The 25,456-nt window shown below is 40.9% G+C and overlaps 1 protein-coding gene across 1 annotated transcript in view; it reads right to left on the reverse strand.

The window, feature by feature from the left end:
• Positions 1 to 25,456, reverse strand: part of LOC104580569 (dystonin) — a 133,479-nt gene that overhangs the window by 55,642 nt on the left and 52,381 nt on the right. The window contains exons 39-50 of the mRNA XM_088530624.1: positions 23,893 to 24,016; positions 21,059 to 21,267; positions 20,449 to 20,766; positions 20,102 to 20,268; positions 18,493 to 18,649; positions 17,926 to 18,052; positions 15,869 to 15,931; positions 14,782 to 15,017; positions 13,126 to 13,255; positions 11,362 to 11,561; positions 9,567 to 10,062; positions 7,137 to 8,611 (exon numbers count right to left, since the gene is read on the reverse strand). Of these exons, the coding sequence (XP_088386750.1) occupies positions 7,137 to 8,611; positions 9,567 to 10,062; positions 11,362 to 11,561; positions 13,126 to 13,255; positions 14,782 to 15,017; positions 15,869 to 15,931; positions 17,926 to 18,052; positions 18,493 to 18,649; positions 20,102 to 20,268; positions 20,449 to 20,766; positions 21,059 to 21,267; positions 23,893 to 24,016 (3,702 nt within the window). The remainder of the gene's footprint in view (positions 1 to 7,136; positions 8,612 to 9,566; positions 10,063 to 11,361; positions 11,562 to 13,125; positions 13,256 to 14,781; positions 15,018 to 15,868; positions 15,932 to 17,925; positions 18,053 to 18,492; positions 18,650 to 20,101; positions 20,269 to 20,448; positions 20,767 to 21,058; positions 21,268 to 23,892; positions 24,017 to 25,456) is intronic.

The raw sequence follows: 25,456 nt of genomic DNA on the forward strand, positions 1-25,456 counted from the left end.
GAATGGGCCTAATAAACAGAAGAAATGGAATACACCACTGAAGGAAAATGATGTGCATTTCTAGGAGAAAAGAAAAACTTTGAATCAGCAGCGAAGGAAGAGATATTTCAGAGTAGGTTCCAGGGAAATGGAAACGGTGCCAAGTAAGGAGAGGCTACAGATACTGCTGCAGTAGGATCACATTGGACACCCAGGAGAAGGGATATTCACTCTATCTGAGGGATATTCCTGGAAAATGCCAGGGCTCTCAGCATACCCAACAAGAGTTTGAACAGTTTTCCGATTGCTTTGTTACACTCTTTCAGCTATTAAAGCTTTTTTATTACCGAAAGCAAAGGCAATGCAAACCCACACTTGTTTTCAAGTGAATTAGCCTGAACTGATACCAGCGTCAATGAGATCAGAAAATGGCTCAAAGCCTCTGAATTAATTACTCAGATCGGGGAAAAATAATCAATGAATTAACAATGCTGAAGAACACTCATCTTTTAATCCTAAAGCCTTCCCTTTCCGCAGTGACATTCAATAATAGTGTTGGTGTACATTTGGTATGTTCAATGCAATCTTCCTCAGCATCCTAAAGAGCAGGAATCACTTCAAAAATACCCAAAACACTCTTTTTTTTTTTTTTGGCAGCAGAGATAGCATGGCAAGTGATTGCTTTGAAAGAGGCAGAGCTCAGCTGGCTGCGCACGTTCCCAGGAGCTTGACAAGTCCATCTAGAGGCTAGAGCAAACACGCTGAACACGTGGCAGAAAACAGATTAAACTATCCCTTAAGAGCCTTGAACATGGACAGGGAAACTGAAAACTGTGAGACCGTGACTACATCAAAACATACAGAGTGCAACCAGCAGCTGCTCACAGAAAAGGGAAAACGCCTGCATTTTGCTTGACTGCAGGGTAGGGAGGAGGCAGAATAATCTTTTAACAGAGAACCAGTAACAAATTCTTCTTTTCTGTCCCATAAAGCCTCCACTTCTGAAAGCAATGTCCTACCACAGGGAGGACTGATTTCCATAATGAGCCCTTTTTAAACACATGCATTCTTTGCAAAGAGAAGCCTAAAATAAATTACAATTATTGCCGAGGGTAAAGTTTACTAGAACAACTTAGCAACAAAGCCTGAAACAGCTCAGATTTCAACTGGAGCGAGACAAAAAAAAAAAAATACAGACCTGACAAACACCCTTTACTTATTACACGGCTTCACATTTTACTTTCTGACCCCATCCACCACTCACTAACTCACAAAACACTCTGAGACCCTGCGCTTGTAATACACTACTGTAACTTCGGCTCTACTTTCTGGCATGCAAATGGCAAGGGTGGTTTCCAGCACATGCGGTGAGTCTTTAATCTGGGTGCTTTGGAAACCACAACAAGCTGATACTGTTGCTGATCCCTTGGTGAATAAGGCTGCTTGGCCTGAATGAACGGGCTACAAATGCCCTTGAATGGCATTGCCTTTAAGCACGAGGGGGAAAACGCAGCGCCGAGGAGGTGCTCCAAAGCGAGAGCAACAGACACCATCTGGACGATAAATAAGCGCGCTCCAGGCAGCTGGAAGCGATCAGCCCTGTCAGATACTGCCCCTTGTTCATCTCCCAAAGTGGCCATCTCACCCACTTCGGACCTCTCAGACGTGCCACGCAAACGACACTGATGACCATGTCTGCTGAATGGGGGAAACATGTTTTTGTGATAGTAACAAAACTGTAAAGTTAAAGAAAACTTTAAACAAGTACATTTAAGTTTGCTTTACAACATTTCACAGATTTCCTGATATTTTTTCTTTTTTTTCTTAATTATCCTGTTAGAAAACAGGCCATAGTAGACAATATCCAAGGTTTCTATCTGGATGTCACTTCATAGAATCATAGAATCCTTAAGGTTGGAAGGGACCTCCAGCGATCATCCAGCACATGCAGGGTCACCCAGAGCACGTGGCACAAGGCTGCGTCCAGGCGACCCTTGGATATCGACAGAGACTCCACAGCCTCTCTGGGCAGCCTGTTCCCGTGCTCCATCACCCTCACTACTAATGCGTTTTTCCTTAAGTTCCTGCGGAACTTTCGGTGTTTCAGTTTGCGGGCGTTTCCTCTCGCCCTGTCAGAGACCGCCCCCTCCCGCCTGCCGCCCCCTCACGCCCCAAGAGCGGCGCCGCCACGTGGTGCGGGGCGGGGGGTGCGCGCATGCGCAGTGCGGTCAGATACTGCCTTCTCCCTAGGACAGCTTTTGGACAGTTAGCAGTATTACCTAATTCAAGCCTTTTCATCTGAGTCAGTACATGCCACACTGGCTTCCTCTAGATCAGTGAAAATCTTGTCTTCTGACAGATCCACGTTGCTAATATTTACAGCCACGTTCATGTAATAGAAGTAGGCACGCTGCTGTGTATGACCCATGAAATCTACTTCTGTTACCGTAGCTTGTGGTTTAATTTTTTCACCATCTCCATTCACATTTTCCACTTCCATTTGGAGGAAGGAAATACTTTTCCCGTCATCCTGAAGCGGCTCTCCATGCGTATTCCTGCTGTAGCTAGCATTTGAGAGTGCTTCTGCCCCTCCTCTTTCTGCTCACTCTCGCCTTGCGGCATGACCTCTTCTCTCACTTCCTCAGCCGGCAGGCTTTCCAGTGCTCCCTGCTTTCTCCCGAGCTGACAGGCGTCCTCCTGCTGCTTGAAGAAACGCCCTTTCTCTCATTCTTTAGGCAACATCTGCTGCTGCCCTGTCCACTCTCAGAGCGCCGCTCGGCCCATGCGGTAGTAGGTGCCCCGGCCTCTTCGCGCTCCCCCCGCTTCTGCTTGCTGCTCTCCTCTGACTTAACTTCTCGGTCATCTTTTCACTTTTGCCATTCGTCCTCAGCGGGAGGCCGGGGTGGTGGGAGGTGCGGCGGCGCCGCTGACATCACGCGCGTCCAGCTGCTGCGCTGCGGCGCGCGCTGAGGTGACGCGGCCCCGCGGCGCTCGCAGAGCCCCCGAGCCCCCGCTCTGCTCGGCTTCGTGGGAAGCAGCCGGAGCAGCGCGCGGATGGAGTTAGGAGTAATCCCGCTCTGCGCAGGTCGCAGGTGGAAACACACCCCGCTGTTAGCTGCACTCCACATTCAATTGGGCTGTCCCATAAAGGCATTCACAAGAACACTTCCAACCAAAAAGTTAAATGGGAATTTCTGCGTTATTGTGATGTTTTCTTCATTTTGTCTTCAGTGAACTGTTTCAGCGCTTTTAATCGAATGCTTCACTTGATTTGAGATGCACGGAGATGCCCTCGCTTCACATTTCACTTGTCTTCAGCTGCCCTGTGGCTGTCAGGCAACAGCCACGGCCCCAGTGCCTGCCTCTGCACAAGGAGCCCTACAGAGCCAGACACCCTCGCCTGCCCCTGCTCTTACTGCAAGAATAGAGAGGGATGCAGGAAAAAAAGGGGGGCATGTGGCTATTTGAATGATGAGTTTTCAAGGAATGTGAGTGGCAAAAAATGGCACAAAGATTCAAGTTCTGAACTTTTAAATGCTCCTCAACATTTTGTGCCATGCCTCTAGCTAATGATCGTGTAAGGGAAAGCTGGAGACACGCCAGTAAATCACCAGCAGTTTGCAGAGAGGTGATCGTGACAAAGCTGCCACCTCAGCAGCACAAATCTTCATAGTCCTATTGAACAGAGACCTTCTGCCGCTTGTGATGGGAGGTATCAGGGTAGTGACAGTTTAGACCTCAGTTTAAGGACAGCATATGGCACTCAGTGTTAAAACTTAACATAGGGTATTAACTGCAATCAGCTGAAGGTTTCTCAGCCAAGCAGGATGCACTTTACTCAAGAAACAGGAGCAACGCACTCCTTCTGCTATTCATTTATTTGATATCCAGTCAGCTATTTTTAAAATATTAATGTGATGTAAGACAAAGTCTATCCTTCTGCACTCATGTATTTTTTCCTGTTGCAGTGAGCAGTTATTATTTGAAATAAGGCTTCCATAAGATTACACCCATTATGTATTAAAATGAGGCCAAAGAAATAGTCACCTCTGGTTTCTCTAATTGAGAAAATGGACTACATAATTGAACATCTAGACTATAATTAAGACTGTAGACTATAATAGCAAAGATGCGTAAGACATTTTTTGAGGTCTGGCCATCTTTGCATCCAAAACAACCACAAGCAGATCCTCACTAGATTCAAAGGCTACTATAATATTTTATGAGGTCAGTATATAATTGAAATTGGTCCATATTTTGCTTTTTCAATAGTAAAATGTTTTTAGTAACATTTTTTCCATCAGATCCACTGAAGGCTTCTTTATGACACCATCACTTTCTTGAGCAATTCTTTCAGCAAAAATTAAAACAATTCCTTTTTCTACTTTTGCTTTCTACTACAGATCCTAATAGTATTAAAATCCCGTGGAAGGTCAACATCTTATTAAACAGTGTTTGTGAATCAGTGCATGGAAAATCCTACACTTTCTGTTCTCTACTCAAAATAAAGAGAAAACTCGAGTTATTTTTTCATATCCACCTTAAAAGTGCAAATCAGAGGACACACTCTACACAACAGACACAGGCCAATTAAAATCCTAGTTGAAGCTCAGGGACAGGAATAGCCAGGCTAGCGAGGAACTCCTGCAAGCTCGAATTAGAAGGCAACCTCCGCAGCGATGATATCTAGTGCCCCAAAAACAAAGCCAGAACCTAGTGAACCAGACGCCGACAAAAGCTGCAACCCTTCAGTGGCTTTTTTTTTTTTTTTTGCTAAGAAGAAAAGAACGCTTTTAATGACACTACAAAGAATTACACAGAGTTTTCAAGAAATAAAATAATTCAGCTGCTGGAGTTGCTCCCTTTGAAGGAGGACCTAGCTGCAAAAACTTTTCCAGCTGCAAACATCCTAGCACTGTGTGGCTATGCACAATGGGCGTTTCGGTTCAATCTCTTTTGTAGGATTCTTTTTTGCTTTGCTTTTGAAGAAAAACAGCAGAATGAGTTTAACTAAGCAGAGCTAATTTACTGAAGTTTCCTGTTGGGACACATCTATGTTTGCGCTGCACACAGGCTTCGGGGAAAAATGAAATCTAACAAACATCAATTAATCAAAAGAATGAATTCTGGGTGTTTGGTATTTATTGAGCCAAATTCTTTTTCGGATGTGCTCTGTGAAGTGACAGTCATGGTCCTACTTTCAGATGAACTCCACAAGAAAGTTTCATTTACAGAAGAAAAATATAAAATTTGCGTTGTAAATAAATACAGTTTAGTACTGTCCATAAGTACTTTCAATGTAACATTCTGCAATGGCTGGAATAAGTGGATTACTAAGAATGAATTCAAATAAAACAAGTATTTGTATATAAATAAAAATATAACTCAAAGCTTTTTTTAAAAATACTGTATTTTGATGTCAGAAGACAAGAAGGCTCACAAAGTTCTACTCTTTGTGCACAGGAATTGGTCAAATCACAAAGCCCACAAAATACCTCTTACATAAGACTCTTTCCTGAAAAAAGTGAAGATGTCATGTGAATAAATCCGCCGATCAAAGAAGAACTTCTCCGCCTTACTCTTGACGGACGCGAGTTGACAGTACCTGACCACAACAGCGCAAGGAATAAAGAGCAGGACTGTGGCTTTGTGGCCACCACATTTTGAGGTTGTGTGTGTGGGCACACGCATGGGCCAACGCTTCATTGCGGGGCCCGACCCGTGGCAGCCAGTTCAGCACGGACATGCTGACTCCGCCGGGGTCACTTTTTCCAAGGCTGAAGAGCAACAAGAGGTGTGAGCCCTCCTGCAGGTCTGCTCTCCAGAGCCCAGCAGCACTCACAGCGAGTACTGCTCATCCTGCCCTCTCCTGCTGCCGCGTCTACCCTGCACAGCCAGGCAGTAATGATCATAGCAAGAGCTCTTGTTATTTTCGGGTTTCCCGAGTATTTTACTAACCATACACAAAGACAGGCCATTTGTTTCTATTTTAAATGGACATAGCCTTGTTAAGCTGGACTGGCATACAATTTTAATCCTTGCAGCCTAGCAGCAGCTTGAACTATTTGTTCGAGATCTTGTCTCTATTTATGCATTCTGAAAGAGCAGCACAGCTGACAGCAAACCCAAACTCTCAGAAGAAAGTTTTGATGTTTAGTTTTTGTTTCCAACATGGCTTAGTCTAGACAAGCACGAGGCACCCTCTGTTGGGCCTAACACGCAATTACCTCTTTTCAGCAATACGCCTCACAGAGCCAGCAGGTCACGAAAGCTTTCCAATCAGCAGCAGGTTGCAACAAAACCAAACCAACACAGAATACCCTTGATCTAGACAATCAGTAGGATATTTATCATCTTTTTCACATCCTGCTTACATCTGGGTGCTTTACATTCCTTCAAGGGAGCACTGGAACTTCTTTGACCAAAACCCCAAATATCTGCAGTTCATTTCCACACAAAGCACAATTTATACACAGTATATACAATTGATACTCAGTATTACTGCAGTGTGTTTTTCTGAATGCTGCTAACTGGCTTACAGAAAGCAATGCAGGGAAGCTGCAAAGTGCTTTTAGGGTAAGGATACCACAAGAAACTCCCTCTGTACAAAGATGAATGTTTACCTGAATTAATTGTACTAGTGCATTTCTAGGTAAGGATGGGATTCAACCGAGTTGAATCAAGTTGAGTTCAACTGAGCTGCTCAGTGTGTTAGAACAAAAATAACAGGAAGGTAAGGTCCCAAACCTACAAACACGGATGCCGATGCGCAGGTGCAAAAAATGGTATGTGAATACTAGAATCTGCAACTCAAAGAACAGCCAGACATCTCAATACAGGCAAGAGGGTTCCCCAAACAGCATAAGGTGGATGGGTGGCACAAGGAAACAAGATTATGAAGAAGGGTGAAAGAGGGAAGCAGGGCTTAGGAGTTATGACCTGGATGTGAAGAAAGAAAGTCTTCGAAGCTGAAGCAAGAGAAAGTCTGTAGCAAGATGTTCCAGTTAAAAAGAAAAAGTAGCTTAAAAGCCTACAAATAAGAGTGACTACTGTGAAAGAGGACTTCTCCACAGTCTGCATTTAATCAATCCTTTTCACATTTTTTTTTTTGCATTGCGTTAAAATATTTTACAGTACTAAGAGAGAAATCTTCCTACCTTGAATATGTTCACCTGTTGGTTTATAGCTTCAGTCTCCATTCCTACGGGGCCTTGTGACTCTTCGTGCTCTTCAGCAATCCCAAGCAGGCTGGAAAACTCTATCAGCTTACTGTAAAACTCCTCAATACGGCTAATGGTCTCCTCCACTTGATCTTCCCGGGATTTTGCTCTGTCTAGTAATTTTTTGCACTGTTTATTTAAAGCATCCAAATCTCTTTTTATACCAAGGAGGTCAGGAGAAGCTTCAGCTTCTGTGGCAAGCATCATTTTGCACTTTTTATTAGCATTTTCATTATTCATTATAAGATCTTCCAGCTTTTTCAGGAAATGTTTTACGTCCTCTCTCTGTGAGTGAAGTACGTGAAGGTCTCTCCCCACTGGAGCCATGTTGTCAAGCTCATCATCAAACTCTGCAAACTGAGAGAACATCTCTCGGATGCTGTTTTGGAAATGGCCAATTCCCTGAAGTTTCGTCTCCAGGAACGAGCACCTTTCCTCAACCTGCTCCGTCACTGCACTGTATTCCTGCTTCAAGGATTCGGCTTGAAGCAAAAGGTCAGAAACACCTGCTGAGTCAGAGGCTTCTACCACCAGTTCCTGGGCAAGCTTTTTTGCTAAATCCACATGAGGCTTTAAGGCCTGCAGGGCTTTCTGCTGGGTCTGCATCACTGTCAGGTGTGTGTTACTGAATGACTGAGGTCCAAGCGCATCCTGAGCTTCCAGGTGCTCCTTGGCACTTTTAAGCTGTTTTTCAGCTTCCCTGGAGGATTCCTGAAACTCCTTCAGCCTTTGTGCCATGTTTTCCAAGCACTCTCTCTTCTTATGCAGCTGTTCTGTGACCGTTTTCACTTTCTGATTAAGTGCCTTAGTCTCCTCTTTAACAACTTCTTTATCCGTTTGACTTGCACTGAGCAGACTTTCTGCAGTGCTGTTTAAGAGCTCTACCATGCCATGGTGTTTATCCAGGTCCTTCTGCCAGGCCTTCACCTGACCAATAGAATTATCTATCTCCTCAGGGTTTATGCCAACTTTTACCGCACACAGGTTGCTTTCACATTTCTCTATCCATGGCTGTAGATTTTCTACATGCTGCTTGTATTGGAGGGCTTTCTCCAGACAATCTGTTAATTTATCTTGCCTTTCTTTTACCTGCTTATTCATTTCATCCCAGCTACTTTTGAGTGTGGTGATTTGGGTCAGCAGTTCTGCCTTGTCAGCTCCTTTTGTCTTCTGCAAGATACTTTCCCCTTCTGCAACAATTTTTTCATATGAACTAGTCTGATCAGAGAGGGTCTTCTTAAAATCTTTCTGCTCATCAACTAACGACTGCAAGGCATCAAGTTTGGCTGATACAGGAGGAGCCTGGTTCAGCTCCTCTTTCTTTTTGTCTAGCCACGTCTGGAAGTCTTCAGACATTTGCTGGAACTGATGAGAAGTGGTGTATGCTGACTGAAGGTGCTGAACATGGTTATCTAGAAAGCAAAACACAGCACAGAGATTCATTATCAGAATCAGCTAACATTCACTGAAGGAAAACTATCTCATTTTGATTTCATTATGAACAATCATTAATCAAGGAGAGCTGGTCCTTAGCATGTGGAGAACAAAGCCCCTTGCAAGGGGCAGTCACCCTTGTGCCTGGAACATGGCAGAACAGCGGAGGCATTTGGACAGGGATCAAATTCAGAGAGCTTGGCCAGCCTGTGTCTGCATGAACCTCATGCAGGCAGGTCTGGGGTAAAACGCACACAGTTGTGTCATGATATTGTAAAGTGTAAGCTCAGGGAACATTAAGTAATCTAACATGGTCGTGTCTGACTCATGGCCTGCAGGCAATATGTTTTCAGAGAGATCTTTTGATGTTCCTCATGACCAGAGGAAATTAAAAAGCTAAAAATGAGGCTGTTAGGGAGAATAAAATATGGGCATTACCTTCAATGTATTACTCTATCAGCTCTGTTACTAAGAGGATAAGGAAAGACTGCAGAATACTCATCTACTTTCATCACAGGCAGTTGACCACTGCTTTCTTGCCGAGTCCATTAACCAGCCCTTGGCTGAAACAGGACGATTTTGGCTTACATTCTGCACCTACGCGCATTTAGGTAGTTCACTGCACAGTATCCCATCCTGTTATCCTAATTAAGTGAGGACGTATCTGAAGGCAGAGATGCAAAGACTAGGACTGTTACCATGTTTAGTTTGTCCCAGGCTTCTCACTAGGGAGCCAAAGTTGTTTTTGCCTGTTTAAGGCAGAGGGACTCACTCCTAAGTCCTAACGTGCAACTGCTGGGACAGAAGACACAGAATCCACAGACAGACTTCAGCTCCGCTCACTCAACATTTCACTACTGACTGTAATAAGAAATGTGACCCCATTGCTTCACTTTATACCTTAATTACTATTCTCTGGATATAAGTACTAACCGGATTTTTGCTCAATATCCTTAAATGATTTTATGATGCCATCTAACTGCCTCGTCAGTTCTGCTTTCAAATACTCTTCTCCAACCAGTGCTGATAGCTCTTCGCAAAGAGCTCGAGCCGCGTTTACAGTCTTCATTTCCCGTTTGATTTCCTCCTTCATTTCTCTAGCAATCTCCAGCTGTTGTTTCACAGCATCGGGCTGTGTGCTCACAGCCAGGCTGCTGCTCAGTTTGCTGTCCAAGGCACTTAGCTTCGCAGAGAGACTTCTGAGCAGGCTTTGGTACGCGGTGCTTTTCTCAATGGCTCGGCCAATTCGCTCACATCTGTCATTCAGTTGCCCAGTTAGACTGTCCCATTTTTGAGTCACAGCTGCCAGCTGCTCTTTCACAATTTCGTGAGAGGGGGGATGCTCTCCTGGTCTCTTCAGAATCCCTTCGCCAGCCATGGTTAACTGTTCATATTGTGGCTTTCTGGTGTCAAACTCTTTAAGCAGAATCTGGGAAGAAAGTCAATGTTTAAAAGCATTTACCTTGCAAAATAAGCAGCAAAATGCCTCTGACATGAATTACATGGACTGTGCTCCATTAACTGAGAAATTAATTTCTGAGTTTAAAAAGCCAGTCAATTACTTTCCGTGTCTACATATAAAGGGAGTGTTGTTTCCAAGAAAAAAAGTGTACATGCCATCTAATGGAAATTCGATCAGCAGATGCAAGTAAACAATGAGTTCTGTTAATATCACAGTAATTAAGTAACTGTAACCAGTAAAATAATCACTGCTTAGGTTCAAGCAGTGTCTTCTTTGCTAGACACTTGTGACATGTGCCTTAGGACAGAACTTCAAAGCAGGTGAATAGCAACATAGCATTGCAAAGTTTTATATGTGTGTGGCACACACAACATTTGCTAATTTTGGTAGTTCATGAAATGACTGAACCTCTAGTGCAAGATCTGTTCATGTTTATGTTAGTGGCTCTCAGTATTAATTTTTTTTGAGAATAAGTCCTAACGCTTACAGAGGAAGGGACAAACATCATGGTTTTAAATTATTCTCACATAGTATTAGAACACAGTTCAATTTATAAAATCTCGCTTTTAATCAATACGGACACATCAGCTTTAATAATATTTTTGCAAAATAAGAATAGAATTTCTCTTCACAGTGTAAATTAATTGGCAGTCATAGAGATGCTTGAAATTAACAATCCTTGTTTCTGCTGTTTAGCCTGATTTGATATTTTGGGTTTTTTTTCTATGAGTTTGCACTAGTTCTGTAAGCATATTACTCTGCTTTTTCCCTACACTTTTCTTCTGTTTTTTCACACTTTTGGCCACATATCTATTCACAGTACTTGCATTTCACTTACTTTCATATTTTTGAATAATAGTGAATAAAAGTGAATAAAATCTTTAAAAGCTAGTCCTACAGCATAGGCCATGTATGAGGACTGATCATAAAATCTTCCATATGCACTCAAATTAATAAAACTTCAAAGGACTGCTTTCGTTAGACTACAGAGAAACCACAGCATGGTCAAAACACCAAAATGTATCTGAGGATCAGTATCTCCCCAAGGAGTAAGTCCTGATTTTTTTTCTTTAATTCTTTTGATCTTCCTTCACTCTCATGAGAATTTTTTCTTGTAATTACAGTAGTCAAGTATGACTTAAGCTGATATTTACTGATAAACAAATGCAGTAGCTCCTCAGGACTGGGCTGTAAGCTGAGTACTTTGCTAATAGTAAAGAAAGCAAAAAACTTCACCAGCAGAGCATGCTGGCCATCCTTACTCACCTGGACCTGTTGCTTTTGGGTATTCAGCATATTTGGATCAATTGATAGTGGTCCCAGCACACTGACCATTAGCTCCTTTTCTACAAGCCAGTGCTTTAACTGAGCTTCTGCTGTCTGGAACTGGGTCAGGTAATTTGAAGACTCTTCCAGTTTTTGTTGTCTCTCAGATGTAACTTGGTTGAGCTCTTTCCATTTGGAATCTAGCAATGAGAATGTTAACATACTGCACACATGTTCCAGCGGATGGGTTGACAGACAGCATACATGAAACTTCAACAGAGCTCCCTAACGAGGCTTCTTGCTGATTGGCTCCACATACCTCCCTGCAGTGACTAGGCAAATACACTCACATCATTTAACAGTCAGATGAACAGATACTTGGGAAAAACTTCTGAAGTTTAATATAGCAATACATGAAATTTGGAGCAACTAATATGCAACACGTAATCCCATTAGACCAGAATATTAGTAAGTGAAAGAGCATCCAACCTGGACTGGGATTCCAAATGACATAAAAGCCAAAGTGCTGGACTTACAACTTAGGCCTAGTCTGACTCAGGTAGACTCGCTTTCCTACTTCATGGGTGCAGAGAAACAGATTCCTTTCCAAAGGCGAGTCTAAGCCCTATTAGGCTTCTGCTAAGAACTGCCCTTTGAAAGAGCACTTGTTTTGCAGTTGTCTGCATTAGGTGTTAATCTGTGATGATTAACTTGCTAATTTAGGCATCTGAACCAAGTACCTAATGACAGGCAAGGAAAGTGCTCAGGGAACCCTGGATCTCGGGCCTATTCTCTGCCTGTGCCAGGAGCTTCCAGGACAGCCACTGATTCACGGCCTCTCCTTCCCTCTTTCAGTGCTTGTTCACGCAGTTCTGCCGTTCTGCCAGCTCCTCCTCCTTCCGTGAATTTCAACTGTTTATTTTTATTTGCTTTTTTTCCCCAATTTCTTTTGCCACTTCAAAAGAAGTGTCTCTAACCTCTGCTCATTCTGTACTCATATCCTTGCAGTACCGCTTCCCTTCGAGGCCTCAGCTGCTCCTTAAGCTTTTCAGAGTATATTCATAAAGAGGGCAGGTTAGAAAATTTATCAATGTAGAAGTATTGCTGCTGCAGCAATAGAAATACTAATTGGGACAATCAGTACTCCATAATAGGATTTATTTTAAAATACGATGAACCTAAGTATTTTTAAACAAATGAAAATTACATACTGCAGGATCTCAAATCTATCGTCCAAACATGGTCATTTCCATGTTTTGGCAAAATTTATGAAGTCAGTTTTAGAAAATGGCAAAAAGTCACTAAACCCAGAGAATGACAACAGCCACAAGGCACATGGGAAAAAAAAAAGGCATGCAAAAAAGCATTAACAACAACTCACATTGTTCCTTACATCAAACTAGAATTGACTTAATTTGTTTTCATCATATGTTGTAAGAATAACCAGCATATCTATCTGGAACAATAACTGACCTTTCCAGTTCTGGCCACACGCTGTTTGAAAAGGATAAATTACAAAGCCCTCTAAAACAAGGAGTCAAGCTATAGCCTCTCTCAGTTGCACTCATAGAAATCCAAAGTGGATGGACTTCAGTGCAAGCTCTCCAGCTCTGCACTCTACTTGTAAAGGGAATTATTTTGCACTGGATTTATGACGGAGGAGTGAGCAAGACATTAAAAATAAAAGTGATTACATGTTAAAAAAACTTAACATAAATCCACTTTCAAATCAGCCTGAGTTATAATAAAGCTGTACAGAAGTACCTATTTTATCCAGCATTTGTCTCCATTTAGGTGCCTCCACAGAGTCGGGGTTCTTCTCCAACAGCTCTGTCACTTTGTCCTTTAGTTCCTGCACTTTATTCTCACTTTGCTTTAATTCGGTTTCAAACAGCTATAAAGTCAAATGATAAAACTCATATATATAAGAGACTACAGAAAAAACGTAAAGCATTTAGAACTGTAATGCTAAGACACCAAGCACAAAATAAACAATAAATATATAAAATATTTATATGCTGCTTTTCTGCTATGATTTTCAAAACCTCCTATAATGTCAGGTCATGTATATACTGCATAGTCTTATATTTTGGAAAAAAGTGACCTAGGAAAAAATGATCTGATAGATATATATATGTATATATTCTGCATTAATAACAATTATTGTTTAATTTGAGGAAGTGGCAGAGTATTAGGAGAACTTAGATACATAAGGTCCACCAGGTCCCATCGCACACACACGTACCTGGCAGCTGCTCTTGTACAGCAAGGAAGCTACTAACACCCAATGCAGTTCAAAGCAGAAAGAAGGCAGTGAGGAGCTCTGTGCGTGCTCACTTTCCTCACTGAAAATCCTGCTGTCACAGACACACTGCCTCTTGTAGACCATCAAGAATTACAGTTCACAGAGCACCACAGCTTAAGGCTGCACCTATCAGGAGAGCTGGGTGCCCCAGGAGTCCCTGAACAACAGTTCATGCCATGTAACAGCATCAAAGGGATGAGTCTTGCCCGAGAAGTCACTTGTGTTTGTCACAGACAACTGCCTGCAAATACTCTCTTGTTACTACACTGGAGGTAGGATGGTCTTGTTAGCTTGGAATATTCTCTGTTAAAAATTATGGAGCAATGTTTTTTCCTTGTTTAGTTTGAGTTTTAGAAGTGAATATTATCCAAGTCTGAGGAAAGTCAAACTTGAGGAAAGTCACTAGCTTCACGGGTTATTTTTTATATGCCGACCAGCCAAATCTTAAAAAAAATGCATTGCTTGGATCAACCTCTGTCCTTATTTATCAAAACTTGCATAGGCAAGGAAAGAATTTTCCATTTCAAGAGCCATCCATTACATATCCCTTTAAAGACGAATGTTTACACATATAAATATTGTCCTTGTTGCTAAAGAAGCATATGTTTCCAATGCGGAAGAGGGATCAGAGCTAACTGCTGATTCAGTGCATTTCTTGTGGCAATTAAAAAGCGGGAAAGAGACTGTTGTGCAGCTATATAACTTAACAACCCTGACACGGCTGCTAGAGAGAAATGTTGCCTTGGAATAGGCCTAGGCCTCTGCAGCTGCAGTGTGCGGGAGGTCTGTGGAGTGTCAGCGAACCAGCCGCTGCGGAAACCCCTTTCTAGTAGATAAAGCCCTCCAAAATCTTACAGGCTGTCTAGTAAAGAGCTCAAAACCATTAAAGGTACCAGAAAAGTATACTGTATAATCAATTAGTTAAACTGGCCACCAAAATTATTGAGTTTTGGCATAGACAGCTTGCCAGATCTGCTGTGTGCTTGACTGGCACCTCTGCCAGGGTTATTTAAACACTCTCTGCAATATCATGCTGAGACATCAGTTGTTCCAACAGAATTCCACCAGTAACTGCAATAGAGAGGACAGTAGGATTTTCTGAAGACCCAGAGTACCTTATGTTGCTCAACTTGGGCCTTAACAGCCTCGCTATCAGTTGGAGCAGCTTCCCACTCTGATGCGGTTTTGTCCATCTTCTGTAACCATTGCATCATCGAAGTTGATTCTTCCTGAATATTTTGCATTTTTGTAAGCATACTCTCTAGCTCTGAAATCTTTTCCTTCAATAAAACTCCCAAATCTTCATAACTGTGATTTACATCAGACATGGCTTGTTGAACAGCTGACAGCTCTGTAAAAGAAAAGATGAAGAAGGACTGTGTGAGAAATTATGACACAGTTTCAATATGCCTAAAACTTCAGGAACTTCTAAACAACACTCTGAGTATATATAATGTTACTTGAAAAAATGTTTTCGAGTCTCTCAAGTCTCCTAAATTAGAAACTTTTGCAACCACTGTAAAGGTGTTGGATTCTGGACAGAACTTCGCAGTCAAACTGTGTACACTAAGAAGGTTGTAGTTTAGGAGAATGAACAGTGCAGACTCAAGAGGCAGCACATGGTTATCCGCACTCACATACAAGGTGCCTATATAGGTTCCTTTGTTTCCAAAGTGGAATTGGTCACATAAAGTAATGCAAATGTATGCAAAGTGGGTGTCTTTGCATAAGCGTGCATGCATGTGTGTGCATGCATATGCATTTGGGTATGTGGGCGGGTGCAAAAAAGCTTCAAACCACATATATACTAATTATAATTTTCTCACAGGCCATATCTTACATTAAAACAGCCACCCCTGTATTTATAAAAAATACAGAAAACAGAGCCAGATTTGATCTGTCTTCAAAAGAAATACTGCTGATAGGTGTTTGTATACAGAGTTTTAGCATCATCTTACTAGGCAATATATGTATTTTGTGCAGTTTTTCTTAAGTTTTCATATTTTTTATGTTTCTTATTTCCTAACTTACATTTTTTAGCTCTTACGTGAAGGTGATTGATAGGAAATTTCACAGTTGCCTCGAGGCTCTTTCTAAATCTAGAGGTTTGTGAATTACATTTAAGTATTCATTTTATTTAACACTAGCTCAGAAAGACAACTCCTGATCACATATTAAAAGTTTAACTAGGTAGTTACTCGCCTTTATTTTTCAGAAAATCCTGAGTACCTGGAGCTCCTCCATCACCATTTAACATTGCTCCACCTGTGGATTGAGAGAGACTGAGTTCTGTGTTTACCAGGGCCTTTTCCCACCAAAAACTGAGCGTTGTATTTTCTCTCTAAAACAGAACTTTTGGTTATGTAATACCCGTTACAACATTAAAACACTTGTAATAGCCAATATTTTGACTGTTTTATATAGTTTAAAGTTGTTTTTATGTTTTAAACAGCTCTAGGAAACTGGTGCCATAAGCAGAAACATAAATGCACATGTACATACGGCGCGGGAGGCAATCACTTTCTATCTTGTCATAGGCAAGACAGGAAGGTATGTCCCACAGCAGGGACTGCAGTGTGGATCTTCCTGACACACGTGACGTCCTGGCTGCTGCCCCAGAGCAGCCAACCACCCAAGGAGCCTAACTTTGATGGCGTTTCGCAGCCTTTGGAAGGAGGCCTACGTGGGCTTTGTGAAGAGCAGGAAAACTTGGAGCCGGGACACAGAGCCGCTCCCCAGGAAGCAGCAAGGGGAATCCCATCCAGCCCCCTTACACATACGTATTCCCAGACGAGTAAGTAATGGAGAAGGATCAGCGGTTGCCTTGGAAAAAAGCGTGCACCGACCCCCGACACCAGCTGGGCAGTGAGGACCACATTAGTGGCAGCTGGAGGATGGCAAGAGAGCATAAACCAGATAAGAACAGTCACAGACCCCAGCCAGAGCCTTGCAAATCTTCATGCTCTATTAGCTGCCCTCTGGTATTTGTAACTGTGACAAAGTAATACACAGTACAGCTCTTGTCTAGGAGAGTAAATAGTCTGGAGGATTATAGCTGCCCCTACATGCTATTTATTTCATTAATTCATCTACCTCAATGTATAGGAGAAAGGGGGAAGGAGCACAAATATCCTATGTAAGGTTCCAAAGGGTTCTTTAAAATTTTTATTTTAAATTCAAACAAGAATGGAAACAGAAGCAGTTATTACAAAGAGATGTGAAAAAGAAAGTGCTCTACTCTTGCCAAAGGATATTGGATAAGGGATATCTCACTGTCCTTCGGACATGACTGACAAATGCCAGCACACTTGAACTGAGGAAATAAATTCCAAGAGAACTGACTGAAAATATATTTATGGCCACTAAAACACTTAGGTACCTCTTGCCTTAACTTACAGCTTAAATGACACTATGCAGAATTATTGATTTCTGTAAAACAAGTTAACATTTAAACACCATGGTGCAGAAAGTCGTGAAAGTAGATTTGCTATCTTCAAAATCAGATTACAGACAAAAAGGAGTTAGCTGAAGCTCCAGACTGGAGGTACATTTTGACTCAGGAAAGTCCTACTAGAATCATATGGAATCACTTCCCTTCCATGCTGTTGTTTCAACTGAAGTATATTTTAGCATTAATTATGCTAAATCTTGGCATAATCATACTGGGATCAGTATGTTAGGCTGGCTTCACTTTTGATGACTGTGTCCTCATCACAATACCAAGAAAAACTCCATGATTCTGTAAAAAATTATGTGCTTGCTTAGCTTCACCAGAACAGTCTTGTGACTATGAAGAAGGAATTTTTGTGGCAACAAAGCTGTGCAGGTTCATCTGTATTTGCAAAATAAGGGTCTGTTAGGGACAATATTAGCTGCTAGGCCAAGAATTGAAGAACAGAGTCATTTTCTTATTTTATGAAGTTTTCTAAGGTGAGCTGAAGAAATACTCTTCACTATTAGTTTTGTACATAATTAGGGAATTACATATAGAAGTGCCAGCTTTAGGACCTGCTAATCATTTACATCAAGTACTTTTGCAGTATTTTGACCATATAAAATAATCAGCGTATTGAGTTTTTACAGTAGTTAAGGCATATCAGTTGAAATGAGTTGCACCAAATGATGATTGAAACAGAGATTGTTAACTGACTTTTCACAAGCCATAATATTCCAAGACCTGCTCAACAGGTGAAATGTTTGTTCTAAAGGCCTTAAAAACTCCTTGAGCTTTAGGCTTACCCAGTCATACAAATGCATACCTGATTTTGCAGCTGCTCTTGATTTTGCAGGAGAAGTAACAGCAGTAATTAGATTGCACAACACTGTTCCTCTGCTATTCATTTTCTGCAGTTCAGGTGCTTTTAAGGTCCATTCATCTTTCAAATTCTGATTGAGAAAATTAGTTAATTATTCATTACAAAACAGATTTCAGATTTCAAATATTTACTGCAAAGATAGTAATGACCATGATACTTGGGAATCACCTGTATTACTTAAAACACGCAAAAGAGTTGGGTATGTAAATGGAGACTGCTAGCTCCCCAGTCCCTACTACTGTGCAGTATGGCATGGTAACTGTTAAGCAGGCTCAATTAGTGAATGTGTATAATCACCACTAATAATCATTACTAAAAAATACCCAGAGAACTAAAAATAGAGTATTTTTACTTGTCCTATTGTCTACAGGAAAAAAAAAAAGAAGCACTATTGAATTACAATCAATACTTCCTTATTCCATAAGGTTGCACTTTTATGTTATTAATAGATACCCCACTTCCTATAGCCATATTTTAGCCATATTTTGCTTCCCAAATAAAATAACCTACCAGAGTATCTTCCAAAGGTTTCTTTAACTCCTCCGTATTCAGTGAGGGTCGTGCTGCTGGAATTCTTTCTGTTGTCTCTTTTATCCATTTCTTTAAAGATTCTACAAGGAGCTCAAAAGTATCCATTTGTTTCTGACAAGATGATACGTCCTCTTCTCTAGAGAAAATACAATAAGAGAAATTGAGCACTGTCTGTATTCCCTCTGATAATTAAACAAAGATATTCTCAGTCTCATATTGCTGTTCCTGAATTCAGTGAGACTCAGCTGGCTTTGAAGAGAACAGACACAGATCTGTGAGTTTTCCATAAAAACAGAAAACATCCATCTTTGTAACAATTTCATAAAAGATGGACAAATGATTTATAGAAGAGGTAGAGAATGAAACTATTTTGTGCTTATCAATCCCAGTAAGTGGATTGGAGATGATAAAGCAGACACCACCATGGAGAGGCACCCTATTGTCAAAGTGCTTATCTATCTTGCAACTTGAGTACCTTCTCCCTGGACATGAATTGACCCTGACGTGCTGTGTCAGTAGCGCTGATGAACTAAGTATACATAGCTCTGGTCAGTAAAAGCAAGGACCATATGAAAACTAATACTCCAAATATAATCAGATCATTTCTAACTCAAGAAAGCCCATCAGTAGAACAAGTGGTGAAATAAGTACAAAGACAACTGTGAAAATGTATGTGATAAAAGCAATACAGGGATTAGAGAAACCTCTTAAGAGCTGTGTCTGAATAAAAACACTAGACTAGGAAGTTATGACAGCTCATGCCTCCAAAACACAAGATTTTGACAGTTTGGTATACTAACTAGAGATCTGAGAACTGCTTCATTGGATCATTTTGGATTTTGAACAATCATTGTATACTGCTGTCATAAATCAGGACCTATCTATCCATTCCATGTAAGTCAGTTATTTGTTGTCGGAACACGATGGCCGCAGGGTGAGTTGTTACTAAAACTAACAAAGCGTGACCAGAAAAAGAATCTCCATCTCATAGTTTAATGACTTTCTATTATTTTGCTTTGCATGACACCTGTCTGAAAGAAAATTGCACGTAACTCAATGATGCTACTGATGTGGAGATTTAGAGAGACCAGAATCAAAAATTGCTTAGTCAACATGTCATCACAAAGACTAGTTTTTTGGATATAACCAGAGTTTGGAAAACCTAGTTTTGCTGTACAGGTTACTGATATTGGAACTGTAAGGAATTCTTTTGTTTTCCTTTGTAGCCTGATTCCAAACATGGCTTCAAAGCAACTAGCACAAGCAGCAATTTGTATTCTATCTATCTGAGAAGGGAAAAATACATTTTCCTTAAAACTGACAAGACTCTTGCAAATATCATGAAATTTGCACAGACTGACTTGTCTTTAGAACTAACATTAGAGCTCTTGCACCACTTACTGTCAGGTTGACTAAGCATAGATGTATTTCTGATCAGAATAGCTCTCTATTTTATTAAAAAAAAAAGTTTTTGCACCAGTTATCTGCAATCTCTTGACATTCTATACAGAGGGGCAGAAGTCATCATAAAATACACACTGTGTATTAGCTTGGAAGGTGTAAACAGTGCAGTGATTACCCTACTTACTTTTCCTTTAACGTCTCCTCTACCTCTCTGAATTTCTTTGACAAAGCAGTTACTTTTTCTAGTACCATGGCTTTATCCCCAGGAAGAGCATGCACCGAAAGTTCTTCAAGAAGCTGCTGCAAAACTTCCAGATCTTTCTTATGTTGTGCCAATTCTATGCTAGCCTCCTGCAAAAGAAAAGTAGATTCTTCATGTTAGACTTTAAAATCGGTTGTTCAAAATTAAATGCTTGATTTTAGCTAACTAATTGAACCTGGGAAACAAGAATGTCTTACAGTATTGTTAAATCATTTAAAAGAGTCAGAGCAGAAATGCAGAATATGTATGCAAATGGCATAGTACAGTACCTGCATATACTGAGAGACTTCACTAACATCCTTTCTTGGTGCCTCGGTCTCAATGAAAGCCTCATTTTTCTCATCTAGAAATGTCTGAAGTTTTCCTGACAGATCTTCAAACAACTCCACTTTAGTCTTCAACTCCTCCATTTTTGCAAGTTTTTCTTTGTGCTTATTACTTGCTTCAGAAAACCGTCCTGCAAGCTCACTCATTTTAGCTTGCAGTGATGATGCAGTGGATGGATCTGCTGTTTCCATGAACTTCTTCACTTTTTCATTCATAGTGTTTAGACTGCTTTGGCGACCTGCAATATCTTGCTCTAGCATCTGAAAGAAGCAAAAAATACTCTATGTTGCTTATAATTAAATTTTAAGTAGTATTCTGTATTTCTTTAAATTTTAAGAAGTGGAACTGGTCTACCATATGAAGCAACAAATCAGTACAGCTAGTACGTTGACATCATTCTACCTCATCTACAGAAATCCTTACGTGCAGTTTCAGCTCATGCAACAGCCCATTAAGTGTTTTGAATCCACCAAAGGTGCCAGATTAAGATCTCAAATCTTTCTTGAAATCTGAATTATTAAGCAAATGTTTCTTTCAGGGAATGCTACTTACAATGCTTTTACTAATGATATCCTGAATAGCAGCAGAATTCAAAGGCACTTGATCTTGCTCTTCAAGGCTCTTTTCAACACCTTCCATCCAATCGAGCATTTCATCCAAACCATCCTGCACACTCAGGGATCGCGTCAGAGTTATCTGGAGTTTCTCATTCCTTTCATTCACAGACTTGGATAAATTGTCATATCTGTCCACAATGTCATCTGATAGGGATAACCAGAAAATGTATTTCAAATATTTCCTCTGTTTCTTTTAAAATCACTGGGCCAAACTTTTAACCCATTAACTTAAGCTTTTAACTCAGTTCATCATGTTGTACCAGGTAAACACCAGTAAAAAAAATGCCTGCATTAGAACTGAATGTCACTTCATTCAGCAAAAACACACACAAAAAAACAGTGATCGAACACCGACATAGGTAGAAAGCCAACAGGATACATTAGTTAAGGGGACAAAGATGTCCTACAGCTTACAACTGTGCTCGCCAGCGTTCAGGAGCTGGTTCCCAGGCAGCTCGGACTTAGGGCAGCTGTTGGCTGAGCCCAAGAAACAAGGCAGCAGCTGGGCGTGCAGACAACTCTTCTGCAGCCCCCTCTTGCGTGTTATTGTTAGAGCTGAATGGCTCTTCCAGATGGTTCCTCATTAGGTCTCCCTTCCCCCCAGGATAAACCTGTGAAAGTTCCTGAAAATCAAAACCTGCTAGTCCACACAGCGTACAGGAGTTTTTAGCCTCTTCTGTATCACTTCTTGCGGTCCATCCCACTGCCTGGGTAGCACTGCTTCTTAATGAGCACTTTGTCACAGTAATTTTGTGTCAGATGTATGAAAATATACATGATAATTCTAGCTAGAATTAGACTAGCCTGTGGTTTAATGTACTTGACTGCAGAAGTTCTTCTGGAAACCATGATATTTTTCTTCCTTAATTTCATTGTATTTTCCCAACTGTAAAACCTTTTGCTACTTTTACTAATAGGTTAAAATAGGAAATTGCCTCAATCCTTTCTTCAGCTGCTTTGAATATAGTTCATTATTCCTATCTCATCGCAGATGAGCTGGGAAAACTTCACTGGCCAGGGCTGGCAGGGCTGATATAAAAATACATGGGCAGAAATGGCCTTTATTTGAGGCCGGGCAAAGAACTAGGTGACCTCCTATGGCCAAACAATTAAAATTCCCCCAAGGGCAAGTAGGTCACAGCACAGTTGTTACACATTAAATATTAATAGAACAGTAACTGTAGTTAGATAGATATGAAATGCTTGTTATCCTACACAAAACTAAGAAAATATGACAGAATAAGAGTTAAATATATCCCATTTCGTCTGCAGTGTGCATAGCTAGATATGCACATGATATGATATGATATTCTTTTTCCTCCCTTGCTTGCCTCTGTTCTGGAACCAAACATTGTTTCCAAAGCATTAGGAAAATTCCTGCTGAATTTAATTCTGAACCGAGATCTGAATCTTAGACAAGACTTACTGCTATTGGATAATAACATTTCTGGGAACTGAAGTGGAAAATTATTTAATTTATCTGAGATTGAGGTTAAATAGCATATTGGATATGAGCGGAATTGCAGTTGCTACTGCCTCAACACCAGCTCTGTGCTGCTGCACTTAAACAAAAATAGATCACAGGTAGGGAGAAGTGGTAGTAAGAAGTCTGACAAAGAACATATATCTGCACATGCATCTTTCCCTTACCAACATGCTCTAATTAGCTACTATTCTTTGTTAGCACAGGAATTATATCAAGTTATTTTCACTGTTCAGTTAAATTATCATCTTCTGCAGCAGCCTCCTTCTGCTCCCCACTTCATGGAGAAGTAACTTTTCATTCATCAACTAAATTTAACCAACAATTACCCTGTGTCCTCTCATAACAAAGGTTTCTGTGTTTGAAAATACTTATTCTGCTTCTGTATTTTCTGGGCCATGTAATTCTTCCATAAAGAGAAGGCACTAATTCACTCTTAATCTAGTATTGATAGATAAACTGTGATTACTGTGTTCTGAGCCTCTATGGTTTTAGCCTAATTTGAATCTAAAGATGATTTCAAGGTTAGGGATATGTATCCAGGAGTAGAGCTTACATCTGCAAGAATGAGTGAAATGGGAACTGCCACCACCCTCTCCTCTTGCCAAGAGAAAAAAGGGTTTTCAATTTGTTTAATATCAAGTTGTTTATAGTTGCAAGACCACAGGCATGTTTAGGATACCAATCTGTATTCCATGTACCTTCTGTGGAGTTTCATCACTGACTTCAAAGATGCAAACCAACCACTGATTTACCTTGTTGCTCTGCAAGTTACTTATGGGATTGCAATAAGAGATAGAAGTATGATATACATAGTCTTCAAATTTCAGATTGTGGTGAATGTCATGCTAGAACATTTCCCACATCCATACAAAACTGTCAAGAGAGCTTCTTGAAGTCAGGACAAAATCATATCTTGGCTAAGCCAACTTGCAATAATTAGCTGGAAAGCAATAGCTAGAATTATGTTCCTTGATCTTGAGCTGCCCACTGGAGTCACTAAGTCACAGCAAGTCACTAATTCTGACATGCAAATTCAACATAATTCCTATTTCTGAAAAAAAAAAGGCAAAAATAAAATAATGACTACTAAGTGAAGAGTCTGTTATCAAGCATGGGAGACAGACCAACAATAAGGTTACTGTGTTTGTAATAGGTGTTGACTCAACAAAACATGGAACTGAACAGTGACACAGAAATGTAGAAACTCTGTATTTTGTCTCTCCCAGTACTTGGGTGCAGACACAGGTGATAAAAGCAGGTATTAGGAGAAGTAAATATTTTACCCAGTGTTTTCTGAATCTTATCTTTGTCTGGTGTCAATTCCCCCCTTGTATCCAGAAGCACTTCAGCAGCTTTCTTCAGTTTTTCAACAGCAATTTGATGATTAGATACTTGTCCCTGAAGAACCTGTAAAATTCCGTAATTATCAGTTATACTCTTCCACACAGCTAAAAATTACACAGGCAGGACTGGTCATGTGCCATACAGCCTCAACTTAGTGCCAGGAAGAGGCTGTGGTTACTCAATTGTGTCCTCTCCGTAAAAGAAAAATCTTCACCACTGGCTATGCCGACCCTTTGACTTCTGCCCTTGGTTTTACTTTATTCACCATCTCATTTATCTTCTCTTTTACTACTCTGACTCACTGATTTCTGGCATGGAACTTGAGAATGTGTCTTTTGATGAAACTTTTTAAAGACCATTTGTGCTAACTCATCTGCTACCAAAAGAAAAATACAAATATTTTTCAAATCAGCATCAGGGAACAATTCCAGGGAAAAGTGTACAGTGATGAGCAGCAGAGACCCTGAGACCACAGAGTGTTACCGTGAAACATGAGGATCCTCCTCACAGCTTGAAGTAGCTCCTGGAGCTGGTGACACTGCATTTTGGCTAGGTTTATCCAGGCAGGCAAGGAACACAGATTTTGACACCATCTCAGCCAGGGCTCTCCCCAGCCCCAAGAGAGCCAAGAGAGGGTGGAATCAACTTCTGAGAGCGTCTTTCTCCAGTGCCTGTAGCACTACTCAAGAGCGACTAGTCCCTAACCGATTTCAGGCTACTGCATGTAAGACATCTTTGTCTTGCTTCACTTGGTCTTTATTGAAGTCCCTCACTTTCCTCTCACTTTCTTTTCTGATGTATGCTACTTACATACATAGGCTATGAGCATATGTTGCAACGGGTAATCCCAGCTACGCTGCCAGGACAAGGAAGTCATACTGGCATCCAGAGCACAGTAACAAGCCAGAATATACTGTGCCTTGCCACGCCAGGATGGTTGTGTCTTCCTATCGCTTGCTATTTGAGAAATAAGTAAACCTGAAGAGGAATTTTCCTTACACTAAATAAAAATATCGTGCTTGCACAAAAAAAAAAATATACAGCAGAAAACTGTGTGTGCTGACAGAAAGCAAACAAGATTAGGCCAGAGGCACTGAGGAATATTCTGAAGAACAGTTAATCCCTATAAAGAGATTAGACACCACCATGCTGCCAAGGCCAGTGTCTAGCTGGATTATTAACTGCATGTGTCGGCTACAAGGGACAGCTTTAACTTACAACACCTGACTTCTCCAGAAATGCTCTTTGTTTTGCTTCCATTAATTGGCTTTCGTGCTTCAGCCTCCTGTTTTTTCTCTTCCTTTGAATCTGCTGATGCTTTGCACCCTCTCCCTTCTTCTCAGTTCATACGCATTGAGTGCTCTTTTGTGTGGCAAGTAATCCATGTAAGCATTTCATAAAAGAGCCACAGCATTCCCTCCTTTTGTGTTACTCGCATGAAAATTGGCATTATACAGGATATAATTCATTGTGACATAAGTATCAAAAAGTTTAAATAACAGC

This window comes from Tinamus guttatus, unplaced genomic scaffold, assembly GCF_059628265.1.
Source record: "Tinamus guttatus ecotype Peru unplaced genomic scaffold, ASM5962826v1 Tinamus_guttatus_pri_ptg000383l, whole genome shotgun sequence".
Classification (NCBI taxonomy): domain Eukaryota; kingdom Metazoa; phylum Chordata; class Aves; order Tinamiformes; family Tinamidae; genus Tinamus; species Tinamus guttatus.